Source organism: Gracilinanus agilis, chromosome 2 (genome assembly GCF_016433145.1).
Source record: "Gracilinanus agilis isolate LMUSP501 chromosome 2, AgileGrace, whole genome shotgun sequence".
Classification (NCBI taxonomy): domain Eukaryota; kingdom Metazoa; phylum Chordata; class Mammalia; order Didelphimorphia; family Didelphidae; genus Gracilinanus; species Gracilinanus agilis.
In genome coordinates, this window is record NC_058131.1 from 579491862 (window position 1) to 579510416 (window position 18555).

An 18555-nucleotide genomic window follows, 5' to 3' on the forward strand; every position below is an offset into this window, starting at 1 on the left:
CTTTCATAGTGGATATTGTCCTTTTGACTCTGTTTCCTTCCTTCTCCTGGCATCATTTACAACAGACCATGACTTAGGATGGAGAATGACCATTTGTGGCCAGGATGAAGATTTGCTTTTCTGGATTATATATATATATATATATATATATATATGTTACAAGGATTGGTTCTTTCATAGGATAGGGATGATATAAGAAGAAAAAGAGCATCAGTGAAATTTAAAAAATGTACAGAAGAAAATTAAAAGGTTACATTAGGGGCCATAGAAAAATGGAACAGTTTTGTGACTGTTAAATCTAATGTTCGATGTTCTTAAAAAAACAAACAAAAACACCTGTATATAACAAATGTTCATGGCATCTTTTTTGAATGCCTCTTTCTTGTTTTTTTTGTTGGAGAATGAAATGTTTGAGTTTGTTGAAGATTGAATTCATGATAAAAGAAAAGCAGAATAAATGTTTCCAGGTTTCACTGAATTCTTCCTATTTGCCATCCTATATGGCACAGCAATATTCTATCACTTTAATAAACCACAGTTTGTTCATCTATCCCCTAATCATTGACTCTATAGTTTGTTTCTAGCTGTTTGCTATCACAGAGAGTACCTTTAGGAATGTTTTTGTATATATGGACCTTTTTTTTTTATCATCATTAATGTCCTTGGGACACAAACCCAAGAGTGGGATTTGTAAATCAAAGAGCCTGAACATTTGAGTACATTTTCTTGTAGGATTTGAAATTGTTTTCCATAAGAGTTGGATAGTTTGTTTTATTTAAGACAAACTGAGCCCAGTCTCTGTTGTAATTTCTAGATGCCTGTCCCACCTACCCTTGCCCTGCCTTGCCCATCCCTGGTTCTCGGGATGCTTCTCTTACTGATACAATCATATTTGCCCTTATCTTGCCCAGCTAGGTGAGAGTTGGCACTTGTGGTACCCTGATTTCAAAAGCTAATAATTCAAACACAAAGATATATCTATATACACAAATATATACTCATGCATATTACTTATATACATATATGCACATGTACATATATGTTTATATAAACGGGACAACTGGGTGGTGGCACAGTGGGTAGAGTCCTGGGCAGGAAGACCAATCTTCCCATGTTTAAATCTTGCCTCAGACACTTATTTGCTGTGTGACCCTGGGAAGGTCACTTTACTCTGTTTGCCTCAGTTTTCTCATCTTCAAAATGACTTGAAGAAGGAAATGTTAAACCATTCCAGTATCTTTGCCAAGAAAATTCCAAATGGTGTCAGAAAGAGTTGGACACAACCGTACAACAATATTCAAATCTTAGACTCTTGGGATTAGAATTTTCTTGTGTTCTTATTTCACTCACAGCTTATTTTAATAAAAGTCACTTTTCCTATCAACAACACAAGCCATAGATTGTGTCAAAAATCACAACTCTGGATATGTGTCCAGGAGAGAAACAATGGGCATTTCTCCCCAACTCTTTAAAATGGAATTGATTTAAAGCAAGGTAGCAAACAACTAGACCTGAGACCTCAGGAGCCCAAAGAGCGCAGACAGACCTTGGGCATGAGGATAAAACTGAGAGGGTGCTGGGCTAACAATGGCAAGCTAGAGACAAGAATCCCAGAAGAGAAAGATCAAGAAGAAATCTTGAGCATTAAGAGGTAATATTTAAACCTTACTCTCAGTGTAATTAACCCTGAGAGGGAAGAGTAGCTATATCCATTGAGATATAGAACTCTATCTAACCCTACTGAGAAAGTCAAAAGGGATAAACCAAGGGGAGCAGAGGATTGGGGAGGTCAAAAAAGGGAGGGGAGGAGAAGGGAGAGGGAATTCATTAGGCCTTAAAAATAAAAAGAGGGGAATAACAAGGGAGGGGGGAAAGGGTAGTAAATCAAGGGAGGGGACAAGGGTTACTGGTTTAAAACAAATCACTGGTTTAAAAGGAAATAGCCTAAGAAGAAGGGGGTAGAACTAAGAGAGGATACCAAAATGTTGGGGAATACACAACTGATACTTATAACTCTGAATGCGAATGGGATGATTGATTATACTAAATTAAAAAGCTTTTGTACAAACAGAAACAATGCAATCAAAATCAGAAGGGAAAAGCAAATTGGGAAAAAAATCTTTATAACAAAAAACTCTGACAGGGGTCTAATTACTCAAATATACAAGGAGTTAAATCAATTGTATAAAAAATCAAGCCATTCCCCAATCAATAAATGGGCAAGGGACATGAATAGGCAATTTTCAGATAAAGAAATCAAAAGTATCAATAAGCACATGAGAAAGTGCTCTAAATCTCTAATAATTAGAGAAATACAAATCAAAACAACTCTGAGGTATCACCTCACACCTAGCAGATTGGCTAAAATGATAGTAGGGGAGAGTAATGAATGTTGGAGGGGATGTGGCAAAACTGGGACGTTAATGCACTCCTGGTGGAGTTGTGAACTGATCCAACCATTCTGGCTGGCAATTTGGAACTATGCTCAAAGGCCTATAAAAGAATGCCTGCCCTTTGATCCAGCCATACCATTGTTGGGTCTGTACCCCAAAGAGATCATAGATAAATAGACTTGTACAAAAATATTTATAGCTGGGCTTTTTGTGGTGGCAAAAAACTGGAAAAGGAGGGAATGCCCTTCTATTGGGGAATGGCTGAACAAATTGTGGTATATGCTGGTGATGGAATACTATTGTGCTAAAAGGAATAATAAACTGGAGGAATTCCATGTGAACTGGAAAGACCTCCAGGAATTGATGCAGAGTGAAAGGAGCTGAGCCAAAAGAACATTGTACACAGAGACTGATACACTGTGGTAAAATATAATGTAATGGACTTCTCTACTAGCAGCAATGTAATGATCCATAATAATTCTGAGGGACTTATGGAAAAGAACACTACCCACATTCAGAGGAAGAACTACAGAAGAAGAAACACAGAAGAAAAGCAACTGCTTGAACACATGGGTTGAGGCAGACATGATTGGGGATGTAGACCTGAAACTACCACAACAATGCGACTATCAACAATTTGGAAATAAGTCTTGATTGATGACACATGTTAAAACCAGGGGAAATGCGCATCGGCTATGGGGGGGTGGGGTGGGAGGTGCTGGGGTGGGAAGGGGAAAGTAAGAACATGAATCATGTAACCATGATAAATTTTCTAAAAAATAAAAATTATTAAAAAAAATAAAGGCAAGGTAGCGTATAATAGAAAGACCTCTGAATCTGCAGTTAGGAGATGTAGATTTGTATCCTATTGTTAGTAATCAGAAGTCATATAAAAATTATTTCACCTATAGAGCCTCAGTTTTCTCTTATCTAAAATGGGGATGATGCTTGCATTCTACTAACTTTTCAGGATGGTTGTGAGGAAGTTGCTTCATATACTTGAAAATGCTAAGTAAATGTGAACAGTTTCTGCCAGGATTGTTAAAAATATACATTTTTTAGTTTTTCAATCCATTCATGATGATTCATGATACATTGCTTGATGTGGAAATCCATACCCTCATGATGAGATATTATAACATGTATGTGCTTACTATAAGGATGATATTAGAAAATGAGTTGTTTTATTAGTTTAGAAATAAGAATTGAAGAAGTCGTCTAGATTAGATTAGAGCTAAGGGGGACTTGAGATGTCATCTATTTCAATCTCCTCATTTTACAGATGAAAGAAATTAGGGCTCAAAAGAGTTCAGTGATTTATGCCCGTTATAGAGGTAGGAAGGAGCAGAGTGAGATTGTAAACCCAAATCCATTGCCTCCAGGTATAGCACACTTTCCACTGCCTCATGCTTCCTCCTGGCAATTATACCTATTGTATATGGAGGATGAAATGGAAAATGAAGTTAATTGGGTGCTTTGAACAAAAACAAAGATGCTTTCCCCGCCCCCCCCCCCCCCCAGTTAAGCTAACGTGGGCAAATGCAAGCCCTCCTTTCCCCACTATGTTTGGGTTTTATGGATAGTTGCTTTTGCTTTTTTCTTCTTGTGTGGTTACAGTGACTATATGTGTGTTGACAAAAACCTTTTCCATTTACTGTTATTTTTGGAAAAGAAAGTGTTGAATCTGGAAAAAAAAGCCCTGTGAGATATGACCCAACTCTAGATTTTGATTGTCTTTGCAAATAGCAATAAATGATGGTTTTGGTAATATTTAGGGAAAACATTTTACTTTAGCATTCTTTTTTCTTTTGCGTAGCAAACACAAGGAAGGAAAGACTTTAATGCTTCAGGGATTCTGGTTTTTGTGGGAGAGGGCACTCCATTCACTGACACAGATTGCAAACTTTATGACTTGCTGGGTATTCTTAGAAGGTTAATGAGGCTGAAAATTTTAACATCTTAGTATAAAAAGCCTCTATGATCTTAACTCAGCTAAATGAACAGACATAGAGTATATCACTAGGCCTATAATTAAAGCCTTTCAGTTTGGTAGGGCATGTTACAACCTGCACTTGGCTGGCGTTACGTTTAGGACCCTGGGTAACCTCCCACACTGTGATGAGGCAATACAGTAGGACTTAAGTGGATGCGCTAAGGAAATATAGGCTTCAAAATAGCACTTGATCTTCAACTTGAGATAAATTCTTTCATTTCCATTGAATGAGCAATATATCAGGTGGCCCTTACTGTAACACCAAAGCTATAAAAATCCAGTGGTTAGTACCATGGCTATTCATTTGTGATTTTCAAAATTTATAATTATTTCTTAATAATTATTATCTGGTCCAAATTATACAAATATTTTACATATATAAATATAATTGCTGGGATCAAAATAAATATCTTTATTCCATTCTGGGGATTGAGAAGCAGCATGATGTAATAGATAGAGAGCTGGCTTTTGAAGCCAGAAGTCCTGAGCTTAAGTCCTGCTTCTGACAAATATTGGCTGTGTGACCCGGAGCAAGTCACAACTTCTTAGTGCTCGAGGCAGCTCTTTAGAATGATAAATTACAGAGAAGGTGCCAGTCTGCATTGGTAGAAAGAGTTTCCTCACCTGGAAGTCCTTTATTCCAGTGAAACCAGGTCTAGTCATGAAACCTCTGTCTGTCTTGGTAAGCATGGTAAGCATGAAAAATCTCTCTTGATATTATCTGTGGATAAATCCCTGCTGATATAACCAAGCAGTGTGGGTGGGTTGGTAGACATAGAGTTAAGTCAGAGCATTCAAGTCTCCTGATTCTACACACAAATGGGGCAAAGGCAGAATTACCACATTATGAGTAATTGCTATGGAATTTTCTCACTGGGGGAAATACTGGGGTGGGGAGAGTTTGAAGTACAGTTGGAAAAAGTTGACCAACCTTTTCTCTCCAAAGTATGTGGTGCTTTTTCATTGTCCTTTACCCCTGTGTCCCTCTCCTGCCTGCTTTTGAAGTTCTCTGGAGAATAAAGGAGAAGAAAGAGATGGGAGAAATCTTGTGGAGGACAAGAACCACCACTACAATAGTGAACATTTTTATAGTGCTTTAAGTTTTGCAAAGTGCTTTACTAATGTTAACCAATTTGCTTCTCAAATTAGTGAGCTCTGTGAGGTAGATGCTAAATTAACTCCATTTTACAGAGGAGGGATTTGAGTCAGAAAAAGGTCAAGTGATTTGTCCAGGGTTGAGAATGTGGAATAGTAGAATGGTTTCTCACTTTTTCAAAAGGGGGTGGTGGTGTAAAAATTAAAACAGTGGGACAGGAGAAGTATAAAAGTAAAAGGCAATAGGAAAATCTAGGTACTATCCAGAGAAGACATAGAGAAATCTAGAGTAAGAAGCAAGAGGAGGACAAATTTGGCAAGAATAGTGGTAAGACATAAAGAGGATGTAGATAGTATTGCTACACACTTTGATGCTGTACTGGTGGCATAAGCCAAAGTCTTTGTAGTTGAGGAAAATGTTCTTATTGAGTTGTCCAGATGACCAGAGATAAACCACCTAGGATCACTGCATTTTCTTTTATAATTATGATCCCAGTGATAGAGACTAGTGTCAATTCACTGTGCCTGTCACAGGTTGTTTGATACAGCAAGGACTTTTGATCTATTCAGAGAAGTTCAGAATTATCACAGTGCTTATTTACATTTGGAAGGTTAGAGTCCTCCATTTCTCCATTTCCTCTACTTACAAGATTCTCAAGAACAATAAAAAAATTAATTTTCGGGGGCAGCTGGGTAGCTCAGTGGATTGAGAGCCAGGCCTAGAGACAGGAGGTGAAATTCCTCACCCTGCAGGTGAGACCCCTGCCTTATACCAGACAGGGGAGGGAGGAAATGCTTCTATTGGGCTTCTGGGCAGAGGAACAGATGACATGAGAAATGTCCTTAGGCATGTGTGGAGAGGAGAGCAGCCCCCTCTGGCACACATGCCATAGGTTTGCCAATAGGGCCCTAGACAATTCTCCAGGTTACTGTAGATCTGTTCTACTGCTGATCTGTTCAAAGGAGCAAGTTCCACACCTGAAATTCCTCACATAGGTTGAAATCACAAGCTTGGATAAAAATACTTTTTTTTTAATTGTTAAAGATGACAAGTTTATAATTTGTAATTTTTTGACTTTTTTTTTAACCCCAGCATTCCACACCTCCAAGTGCATATGGCTCCGTCAAGGCTTATAACAACTTTGATGCTGAGAGGGATGCTTTAAACATTGAGGCAGCCATCAAGACCAAAGGTAAGATAGATTTCCATTCCATTGCCAGAGCCCATAACTGCTTTTGTTTTGTGGTTCCTTCTTGACTCTTGGGTTTGTGTTGGGGTTTATATTTTTTTATTTCTTTTGAAAAAGAATGGTAAAATGGGACTGAAAAATGGCAACCTGGTAGGGTAGAAAGGATAGACTTTGTGATGAATTTGGGTCACCCATGTAGATAATTTGAATAGAGCTATTGCCAGAAACTTGGCCACAACGTAAATAAGGAATTTTTTTAAAACAAGTCAGTTTGTTAGTCTGTGAAAACATTTGTGAGAGAGTAAGAGAGAAGGGGTAATGATTTTCATCAGAGGAGAAATTACTTGCACAGAGGAAATCATGGATCCTGGAAGGATGAAAGCTGTGCCACTTGTGAATCTCATTTCAGTGAAAGGTAGCTGAGCATAATGGATGGGACACTTGAATCAGGAGGACCTGGGTTCAAAATTTACCTTAGACATTTGTTAGTTATGTGGCCCTGGGCAAGTTATTTAACTTCTTTGCCTTGGTTTGGGGAGGAACTGGATGCAGTGGTTCCTAGCGTTCCGTCTGGCTCAAAATCATAAAGCTCTTTTGAACAAGCATTTATTTTTAAAATGTTGTAAAACATTTAAGATTACATATGAAAATTTATAGCAAAATGTAATTTGTAGCAAAAAAGTAATGCCTGGAAAAAATCTTTCCTCTTTTGTATGTGCATTACTGATTTAATGATGGAAAAATACAGACAGATTTTTATTTTAAATAAAGGAAACCAGAAATGTTACTTATTTGCCTTTGGGTCCTAAACCAGGAAGAGCTGTCAGGAGATTTCCTAGAGATCTAGGATTATTTAGAGGTGACCATGAAGCCTATAAACCTTCTTTTTGAAATAAAATCAAATGTTAACGGATGATTTACAAGTGTTTCTACTGGTGCAAACCATGGTATTTGATAATTAGGAAAGATGATATTTCAATATCACATGAAACTTTTTGTCATAAATCGACGAATGGCCTTTGGCATTTCCCCAAGAGTCCTGATTCCTTAAAAAAAAAATCCTTCCTCTGTTGTGAAACATGGTTCAATATTAACAACCCCTCCCCTTACTACTTTTGAGGTTTCAATGTGTGCTTCAGACATCACCATGACAAGGAAAATAGTCACTGTTCAGGGCCATTGCTGTAGAGAAGCATTATGATTTTCTCTTCTAATTAGGGTTTTAGAAATAACATGTGTATTTGTAGATATTACCAAGAATAAATATAGAGCACCTGGAGGTTTTAGCTAATGAATGCTTAAATTCCTTCAGATTTTTGCATGATCATAGGCTTATATCTTCTCCTTCCAGTCCGTTAAATTCAATAAGCCTTTTTTGGGTGGAGCATCCTTAGTGTGATACAAAGAGAGCTCATTTTAGAGTCAGGAAGAGCTAGGTTCAAGTCCCCTCTGACACATATTTGGGGTGTGACCCTTAACCTCTTGTTGTTCAGGTGATTTCTTAAGACTGGCAGAAGAATAAAAAAGAAAAAGGAAAAAAAAAAAGACTTGCAGAGAATGTTCTAACCTGTGTGGATAGGAGTTTATCTGGGAATGAGTCTCCTTTATCAATGAAATACCATCTCTAGACCCTATTCATGAGTGTTTATTTAGCATGCACTGTGGGCCAAGCACTGTGCTGGCCACTAGAATATGAGGGCAAAAATGAAATAGAACCTTCCCTGAAGATTATATTATATTGAGGGAGGGAGTGTGTGTGTGGGAGAACCTTGTAATCTATATTAGAAATTTCCCAGTGCAAAATAGCATTTTAGTTGACTTCTGAGATTCTGATATTGGCTTCCTTTGGTCAGTACTGATCTGAGTACACATCTATAAGAGAGGGAGTTCTTTTTTTTTAACCCTTAGCTTCCATCTTAGAATCAATACTATGTACAGGTTTTAAGGCAGAAGAGCAAGAAGAACTAGGCTACAGGTCACAAATGTAGGAAGTATCTGAGACCAGATTGGAACCTAGGACTTGGCTTTATCCATTGAGCCACATAGCCACCCCCAAGAGGGAGTTCTTTTTTGACTTCCTCAAGAGTATAGATTTTCCCATTCACAGCAGAGTTAAGGATGCTTTCATTTCTTGCTCCAGCTATAGTTTTCACACTTGTTAGGCAGTATATCTTCCCATTAGGCCCTCTGAGGAACAAGAAAGTACAATTATTCATCCCCACAAAGGGTAAGGTCTTCAGTCTCAAAATGTTCCACAGGAATGATGATGATCACAATAAATATTTTTTCCCAGACTTTATTTGATAGATTCTTAACCTTCTGGCAAGGCCCTGATCAGATAATCAGTTAATAAACATTTATTGAGCATCTTCTATGTTTTAGATCCCATGCCAAGGGCTGGGGACACAAATATGAAAAAGATAGACAATCCTTAACCTTGAGGAGCTTATGTTCAAATGGGGGAAGCCAGTACCCCAAGGGAAGCTGCAAAGAGTGGGGCAGAAGGGGAGAAGATTAATGCATAGTTAGAGAATTTTGTACCTTGGACCACTTCATACCTCAGAAGTCCTTCAGTATTTCCCAGAATTCCTTTTAATCTCTCCACCATGTTGCATGGTCACATTTTGTATATATTTGTGGGTAACTCCACTTCTTTTTCTCTTCTCTTGCGACTGGGACTGGGTTAGCTAGCTTTTTTACTTTAGTTATTATTAATAAACTATAAAATATAATACTTAGTTATTGTATATTTATTTTAATCTTTACATTTAGTAAGACCAAAGGACTGCTCATATATGGGTCCCTTCCTTCAGAGAAGCTTCTTCCAGCTTTTAGGGTACTGAGAAAGCCCAAGTCATCCAGAGATCTCTAACTTCTCACCTTTATTTTATCCCTGTAGGCACTGACCCTCTCCTTAAAATGGTGTCCTGTTGCTCTGATAACTTGAGATGGGGAAAGATAATTAAATTCATAGACTCACAGATTTACAGTTCTAAGGGACCTTTGAACTATCAAGTCCAACCCCTTCAAGTTACAGATGAGGAAACATTTTATAGCCTGAGAATGAAAGAGGGGAAGTGATTTACTCAGGGTCATAAAGTTGTTGCTAAGTTTTTGAGGCAGAATTTAAACTCTGACTTTTTGGATTCCAAATCTAGCACTCCATCTCCCAGATAACTTAATTGTCTAAAGGAGACTTCTGATTTTTTGATGGTTTCAAACAAACAGGCAACAATGATCTTGCTCCTGTAAAGCTAGGCAGGGTAGGTGCCTTTAGTTACTGATGAGGAAATCCAACTGGATTCCAGAGGGCTTGTCTCATAACGGCTAGTTCTAGTTCTCATTTTGTGGGAAACAAAGAAAGGGTGTGGCATGCTTTCCTGAAACTGTACACCCAGCCCCCTCCCCACCCTGGACCTGGGTGTGCCTGGAGCTCTGTGGTTTGCCAACATGCCATTGCAGAGACATGCTCAGCGTCTAACAGTTAACTCATCCAAAAGACACACAGCCTTCAGTGAGCCTGGAACAAAGCCTCCTTTTATCCCTGCATGAGAAACCTTTGAGTGCATTGGAATGTGAAGATTCCATAAAACTACCCTAGTCAGCACAGAAAGTCCCAGGGTACCTTTTCTTACCCACTCTGAATTAACGGGGAAATAATCAAAGATTCTTCCTCACAGAAAGCCTGGATAGGCAGGCTCCGGACTAAGAATTTCAGGTTTATTCCAAAGTAACTGACATTTCTTACCTGCCTTTTGTAATCGGAAAGAACTTTCAGCAATGAGAAATCTAAGCCTAAGCAATCTTTTGGTGATGATTGTATGAACAGCTGAAACTTCTCAAATTTAGCCGCAGACACTTCCTTGTCTCACAGAGCCACACAGCTGTCAGGGGGTTCTAGATAGGGGCCCCAGGGCTTTGTAGAGAGGGATTGTTTTTAAAACACCAATCTGTAAAAGTAGCTTTTTATTCAATGATCTGTCCATGCAAGAACATCAAGTATGGACTGTATGCAGTCTGAGAGGCAGGATGGTGTAGTGGATACCTTTGGCCCGAGATTCGGGAAGACCTCTCTTGAATACCCTTCTGGTTGAGGGATTCCTAGAACTCTGTGTCCTGCTGCTCTGTAGGACAGTTTCAGAGCAGTTGCTAACCTGTATTGGTAAGGAGAGTCAAAAATTTGATAATTGGAAGGGACTTCAGTGGCCATCTAATCTAATCATCCATGACAATCCCTCCTATCTAACATGCTTATCAAGTGGTCATCCCTGGGAGTACAGAGTGAGCACAACACTCCTTTCTTGATTTACTTCATTCAGAAACTTGGGATGATGTCAGTGACACCCTTTATTAAAACTCCCTTGTGGAAAGTCCCAGGTACTGTGGAAACAAACAAAACCCCTGGAAGAGAGACTTATTGGATGTACTATGTTTATAGAGTTAGTGAGATCTATTTGGATTCTCATAGCAGCTTGTTTGTTTTCCTGTGGGAAAGGTAGCCAAAGATTAAAGCTAGAACGAACATTTTGCAAAGTTTCAGACTGTCATATGATTAAGTCTAGAAAATTTTTGTTTATTAAGTCTATACAATACTTAAAAAAATCAATTAAAAAATATCAGATTGCTTACTTACTATCTCGGAGGCAGGGAGAGTGGGAGAGAGGGAGAGAATTTGGAATTCAATTTTTAAAAATAGTGGGGGGAAAAAGATTTTTATTGACCGTTTATTTTTTTATTTTTTATTTATTTAAGTATTTTTCCATGGTTCCATGATTCATGTTTCTTTCCCCTCTCTCCCACACCCCCAGAGCCGACAAGCAATTCCACTGGGTTATACATGTATTATCACTCAATGCTTATTTCCGTATTATTCATTTTTGTAATATATTTTTACTTTTACTTGTCTAGATTTTACCTCTGTAGCCCTCCGAGAGCCTATATAATACTCTTAGAGGCAACATGGCACAATAGATAATCAGGAAGCTAGAGGTTCCAAGCTTACCTCTGACTCATACTGGCTGTGTGAACCTGGGTAAATTATTAACAATTTCAGGGCCCCAAGCAATTCTCTCAGACCACAGGTAACTGAACAGCCTCTGTTCTGCCTCTGGTGGTGGGAGCTTCCATCTTGAAAATTCTCAACATTGATGAAATCATAGTTCTGAACAGTAAAGCCCCCAACCTCCTAATATCCAATGCAGTGTGATCCTGAGCAACCAGGATATAGCCTTTGGGGTTTGTCACACAATATTTCTAAAATGCCCATCCTGATTGTCCCATGATAAGCCCCACGATAGGGTTAATTCTGTATCCTCTTTTAAGCTATGAACTCATCATCAAAAAATTCTTTTTTTTTCTGTTTCTTTTTCTAGTACTCATCTCTATTCCTTTTCCTTCTATATATCCTTTTATAACCAATCTGAAAAAATGATAATTCAAGTTTCACCTTCTCTAGAAAACCTTTTCCTGTAAACATATCTGGGAAAAGATCCTATGCCTTATTAGGCTATTCCTCTCTCACACTCCCTGGCAAACTAGTCCCTTTTGCATGGGGACATGACATACTGTATAGTTTCTGGTAGTAGCCAACAAAGCAATAACAATAATGAGTAACATCTATATAACAAGTTTAGAGAGCTCTTTATAAATATTATCTTATTTCATCTGCAGAACAGTGGAGATAGGTTCACTTATTATTCCCATATTACAGATGAGAAAATTGAGGTGTACAAATTAAGTGACTTGCCCATGGTCACAAAGCTAGTATATGCATAGAGGTGAATTTAAATTCAGGACTTCCTGACTCCAAGCCCAGTACTTCTCCACTGTACCACCTAGCTGGTTCTCTAGGAGAATCCCACTTGGTGGAAGAAGAAAGGGAATAGATAGAAAGATTAGGAGATGGAATGCATGGCTGAAAAAAGAGCTGGTAAAACAAACAGAGTTGAGGCTTAAACCTAGGTCTTCTAGCTGCAAGGAAAGTGCTCTTTGGACTCTACTCACATGGCCTTTTGCAATGCTACAAAGGCAGAAGGGACCATACAAAGGATAAATATCATGGCTCCAGTCCCGCCTGGCTTCATTGCCTTAAGGACAAGATTGGCCTGTGTTATTCTGCTTTATGATGCTAGTGCCCATGAAGGCATGCTAACTGAAATCCAACTGTTGTGCATTGATCCTTAAGAACTAGAACCATCAACAAAAACATGGAACCAGGTAAGGATGAACTGAGACAGCAGAGCCTGGAGGGTGTGGAGGTGGGGAGGGATCATTGGTCCAAGAGCATAAGCAAATAGGGGTTCAAGATGAATGGTGTGCAGCAGGGGTATCAAACTCAACTAAAACGGCCATATGGATGGATCCCTGTAAGCACATATTTAGTTACTTAGGACCCTCTATATCAGTGATTCTCAAAGTGGGCGCCACCGCCCCCTGGTGGGTGCTGCAGGGATCCAGGGAGGCAGTGATGGCTACATGTGCATTTGGGGGTGGTGAATAACTGTAAGGGAGCGGTGATGGTATGTGACAGGGGGTGCTAAGTAATATTTTTTTCTGGAAAGGGGGCGGTAGGCCAAAAAAGTTTGGGAACCACTGCTTTATATTGACCTTACCTATGTTCTTTTGTATTTTTATTTATTTTATTAAATATTTCCCAGTTTTTTTTTAAATCTGGTTCAGGCTCTTCTTGCAAGTGTTACAGGTAGGGGCTGGCCTGTCCACAGTGTATTTTATGTCTCTAGTATACATTTAGAGTCCTAGAATATGGGTTCAAATCCCAGTTCTAATACTTAATATCCACATTATTAATTTTCTCTGGGCCTCAGGTTGCTTATCTTTAATATAAAGGGGTTGGATTAGATCACCTTTAAGTTCCCTTTCAACTCTTAATCCAAGATGCTGGGAAGATGGTAGTTTAAAGACTATCCAGGAAAATAGTCCATGGCCTAGAGCAGGGGTCGGCAACCTTTTTGGCCGTGAGAGCCATAAACGCCACATTTTTTAAAATGTAATTTTGTGAGAGCTGTACAGTGCTCACAGTGTGCGCTCCTGTAACAGTGCCTGAAAAAAAATTGACTTTATAGCTCCTGCAGAAAGAGCCATACGTCTCCGACCCCTGGCCTAGACCAATTGATAAATACCTATAGAAGCTTGCAAAGTGACTTCCAGTCATTATCATATTTGATCTTAAAAATCAGTATTGTAGTTCTACAGGCCTTCTCCCCATTTTATGGGCAACTGAAGTGAGACGAAAAACTGACTTTCTTATAATTACATGGATAGAGTGGTAGAGTCAAGATTTGAACTCAAATGCCTCCTGACTCCTAAGTCCAGAGTTCTCAGCACTATATAAACTATCTCTCAAAATTAAACCCAAAATCAATTTTTTTTTGGATTTCTCAATATTATTAAGTGCTAGGGAAAGAAAGAAAGCCTAAAGGGATACATGTAATGTATGTAATGTGTACACAAATAAGTTCAAAGTAATTGGGAGGGAGGGACTGAGAAAGGGAGGGAGAAGGGGGGAGAGAGAGAAGGGGGGAGAGAGAGAGAGAGAGAGAGAGAGAGAGAGAGAGAGAGAGAGAGAGCGCTCTGACAATTAGAAGGGGATCAGGGAAGGCTTTATGAGAATGACAGTCCTGCAATTGACCCTTGAAAGAACATAAGGTTTCTATGAGGGACCAGTGAGGAGGGATATTCTAGGCCCAGGAGATGCAAGTTGAGGAGGAATTCTTATTTCCTTATAGAAGCACTTGGCACCTCACTAATCTTCTGAATTCTTTAGGAAAAAAACTTAAGAGAATATCCTTTCTCATTCAAACTAAAAGCCAGGATTAAATGATTTTTCTTCACCCTTAGAAAGGAAGTAATTATATCAAATATAGCTGTATTTTAAGCTAAGAAGCAACCACATAATGTCATTCTACCTATTTCTCCTATCTTTGAATACTCTTTACCCATGACTTCTTCCTGACCCCTTTACCAGCTTGGGAAAGTATGAAATTTGAATAATATTGTTCCTTGTGATCCCATTTGAGGTTTTTTTGGCAAAGATAGTGGAGTGATTTGCCATTTCTTTCCCCAGCTCATTTTACAGGTGAAGAAACTGAGGCAAACAGGGTTAAGTGACTTGCCTAGGGTCATACAACTAGTAAGTGCCTGAGGCTAGCTTTGAGCTCATGGAGATGATGCTTTCTGATTCTAGGCCTAGTACTCTATCTACTGTGCCACCTAGTTGGTCCCTGAGATTTGAATAATGGTACTTAATTAGGAAATGATTAGTCCAATTAGCGGCTGATCTTTTACCACTTTAATTGTGGATTGCCTAGAGGCATACCAAACCAGGAGAATGAATAGCTTGGAGCTTACTGGTGAGATTAGGTAAGTGAATCCACCTGGGTTGGAAAGCTGGTTGGGCAGCCATGAAAGAATTATTGAATTCCAGTGCCCCACTCAGAAAGCTGGAACCCTGTTTTTTTTTTTTTTTTTTTTTTTTTGAAGAAAGGAATTCAAGCCCTGCTATTTGGTTTCCATATTAGGGGACCTCATTTTTTTGTTTTTGATGTTTATGGTACTTAAAACAGCTTTATTGAAAAAAAGCTAGCTAGTAATGCATATGTTCTCTCCTTTAGATAAACTGTACAGCTCCTAGCCTTAATTTATCTACTTAGAAATAGAGTAAAGCCTTGCAAAAGTATTATTATTGTCTAATTAACAAGAGGCTCCTTAGGTTTAAAGCTGTAGGAGTTTCACGGTCTAAATTGGCCTGGGGTTAAATATATACTATGCAGGATACAACACAGCTGTGGATGGTTTACCATATGGGTCGAAAAAACTAGAAAGGAAAGTCAGCTAAATGAGTAAAGGATGAATCTAGACTACACAAAATAGATTGTAATTAGCAGCAACACAACCCCGGAGTTACTTTAAGTGCCAATAAATGAGTACAGCTTTAGTTTCTTTCTGGAATGCTAGGATAATGAGTGGTCCTATTATTGCCAGTTTTGATTTTAGCAGGATTTGTGCTCTCCGGAAAGGATGCAAAAATCAGCCGATGTTCTTTATGAGCATGAGTAGAGAATAACTGCAATGAGTTTCTATGCTTATCTTGTGTTTTTTTGTCTTTTTGTTTAGTACTTTGTGAGTACTTTAAAACTGGAACCAATCAAAGTATATCCTAAGTGACCAAAACTCTCTTCTATCCTAAAGGAAATTATTATTACATATATTGTTGAGATAATATCTGGACTTGGAGATATTTCCAACTGTAGTCGATGGCTTGGAATAACTTTTAAAAATAATTAGAGTAATTAAGCCAGAAGAAATAATAATAGATTATTTCCCATTGATGGTATACTTTGGAAAGAGCAAGGACCAGTCGTTTTGGAAAAATTATCCAAGCTCTGGTGAGAATGTCAACAAGAAAAGTCTCTTTCCTCCCATTGGCTTGAAGCCTACAGCTTTAACAAGGGCAGTCTCCCCTCTCAGATGGCCCTGCAAATAGAAGGGAGTAGGTCGGAGCCCAGTTGCTGAGAACATGCCCCATTGTGTTATGGTTACTTTAGAGTTCTCATCTTACATTGATGCCAGGAGCAAAAAAAGTGAACCGTGAATCATAGCCACATTTGCACTGGGAGTACAGATTTCATGGGTGATTGTATTTATTGTCTACGTGACAGTCCTGAATGCCAAAATACTGAGCCAGGTATGCTAAAATGGTTGGGTAAAAGAATCCAGAGTGCCTTTCTACTTGCAGGTTTCCATTTTAATATCCCTCTTTCCTCCTCATTCTTTCGTAGACAGCTTGGTAAATGTGTATCTTTTTTCACATCTAAAATCCCAATGGTAACACTTTCAGTGACTACCCAGGTAACGTGACCATTAAATGTCATCCTAGTTGATGGCCCTATAAGCAACAGCCTCCCCACAACTAATTATGGAACAAATTTGAATTGAAAGTGTGTTGATTCCTCTTATACCATTTAAAATTTTGACTTCCTCTTGCATCTGGGTTTTAGGTTTGTCAGGATGATAAATGGTACATCCCATTTCTGGCTAGAATGACATTTATGATTTTATTTATTTTGATTTATGACTGAGCATCAAGTAACTATTAGGCTTTATGGTCTTCTAGAATCTCTGTTTCAATAGTATGTTAAGAAATGGCTTGGTATTGTGAATAAAGGCCACAACTGAATGTTTGGGAAAGACCTATGTTCCAATCCTGCTTTAGACATTTCATAGCTTTTTTTAGTTTTTAGTTTTTAGATTCACAATTCAATTTCAGTTGTTTTCCAGGAAGAAAAGCATAATTGGTCTCATTGCCTCAAATCCCTCCCTTTTCCTCTCCATTTTCAATAAAGCTGTCAAAATGAGTTTTCTAAAGTGTAGGTCTGATCATGCTACTCCCCTATTTAATGAGCTCCAGTGGTTTCCTCTTACCATAAGCCATAGGTGATACTATCCCTTGACTGGACCTGTGATTTCACTGACATAGCAAACTCTTGGATGAAGAAAACTCTCTTTATCCATGTCATTGTTGTTATTGTGTCTGACTCTTCGTGACCTCATTTGGAATTTTCTTGGCAAAGATGCTGGAGTGGTTTGCCATTTCCTTCTACAATTCATTTTACAAATGCAGAAACTGAGGTAAAAAAAGGTTAATTTCCCAGGATCATACAGTTAGTGTTTCAGGCCAGATTTGAATTCAGGAAGATGAATCTTCCAGGTTCTACACCTGGCATTCTCTCCACTGTACCATCTAGCTACCAATGTCAATACCATTTTGGAAGCTTATAGTCTTAGGGTTGCCTAAAGCACTAAAAGATTAAGGGCCATGCCTAGAGCAAGTATCTGCTTCCAAAAGAAAATGCAGAATGGGACCCAGACCAGCAAAGCAGTGTTGGAATTACCATGTTAAATATGAAATATATATGTTTAAAAAGATATGAATGTGATTATCTGGTCCTCTTTTTTCTGTTCTTTGTGGAAATGTTGATGTTTTGTTGATGCTTACCCAGTTCATACTAATAAAAAAGGAAATTAAAAAAAAACAACAACAAATTCATTACAACCTGGCCCTTCTTATCTGTTCAGTCTTCTTACATGTTATCCCATATCCAGTTTAACCATGATGACTTATTCACACAAGGCCTTCATTTCCCTTTCAGCACCTTGTACTGGCTAGAATCCTTTCCATGCTCACCTCTGACTCTTAGAATCCCAGGGACTTAGCTCACTCTTAGAATCCCAGGGACTTAGCTCAAAACCCATTCCTCCCATCCCTGATGCCTTCCTTTCCAAAGCTGCTTTCTCTCTACTTAGTATGTGTCTCATATATACCCATTAATGTACATGTTGTCTTTTACTTTAGAGTATAAGCACCTTGAGGGGGAAAGGGCTGTTTTTGTATTTTCTTTGTTTGCTCAAAGTTTAGCCTAGTGCCTTGTGCATAGTATATGCTTAATAATTCTTGCCAATTGGTTGGTAATTGGTTTACCCATTTATGAACTAACATATTTTCATTATGAGAGAGATCTTGGTAGAGAAGCACTGAAAAAGGGGGAAAAAAAATCTACCCACATACTTTCTGACCACTGTTTATTTATCCTGACATAAAGATTATACTTTCAAAATTCCTGATGCAGATCTAACCGGAAACCATAATTATCCCAAAACCTAGATAAGAAGAAATTCTGTTGACAAGACCTTTCCCCCACAATGATTTCTGCTCCCCCACCTCCAAATGCCTCTTGGACTTGTTAGTGAACAGATATGAGATCCATTTTCTTTGTGTTGTCAGTCTATCTCGGGAGATGTGAGTCAACATCCTGTTCAGAATGGCCTGTTGGTTCTTTGCCATAGAAAATACAGAGATACATTTTCC

At 38.5% G+C, this 18555-nt stretch overlaps 1 protein-coding gene across 1 annotated transcript in view; it reads left to right on the forward strand.

Moving 5' to 3' along the window:
- ANXA2 (annexin A2) overlaps positions 1 to 18555 on the forward strand; it is a 56817-nt gene that overhangs the window by 14465 nt on the left and 23797 nt on the right. The window contains exon 3 of the mRNA XM_044665392.1: positions 6575 to 6674. Coding sequence (XP_044521327.1) covers positions 6575 to 6674 — 100 coding nt within the window. The remainder of the gene's footprint in view (positions 1 to 6574; positions 6675 to 18555) is intronic.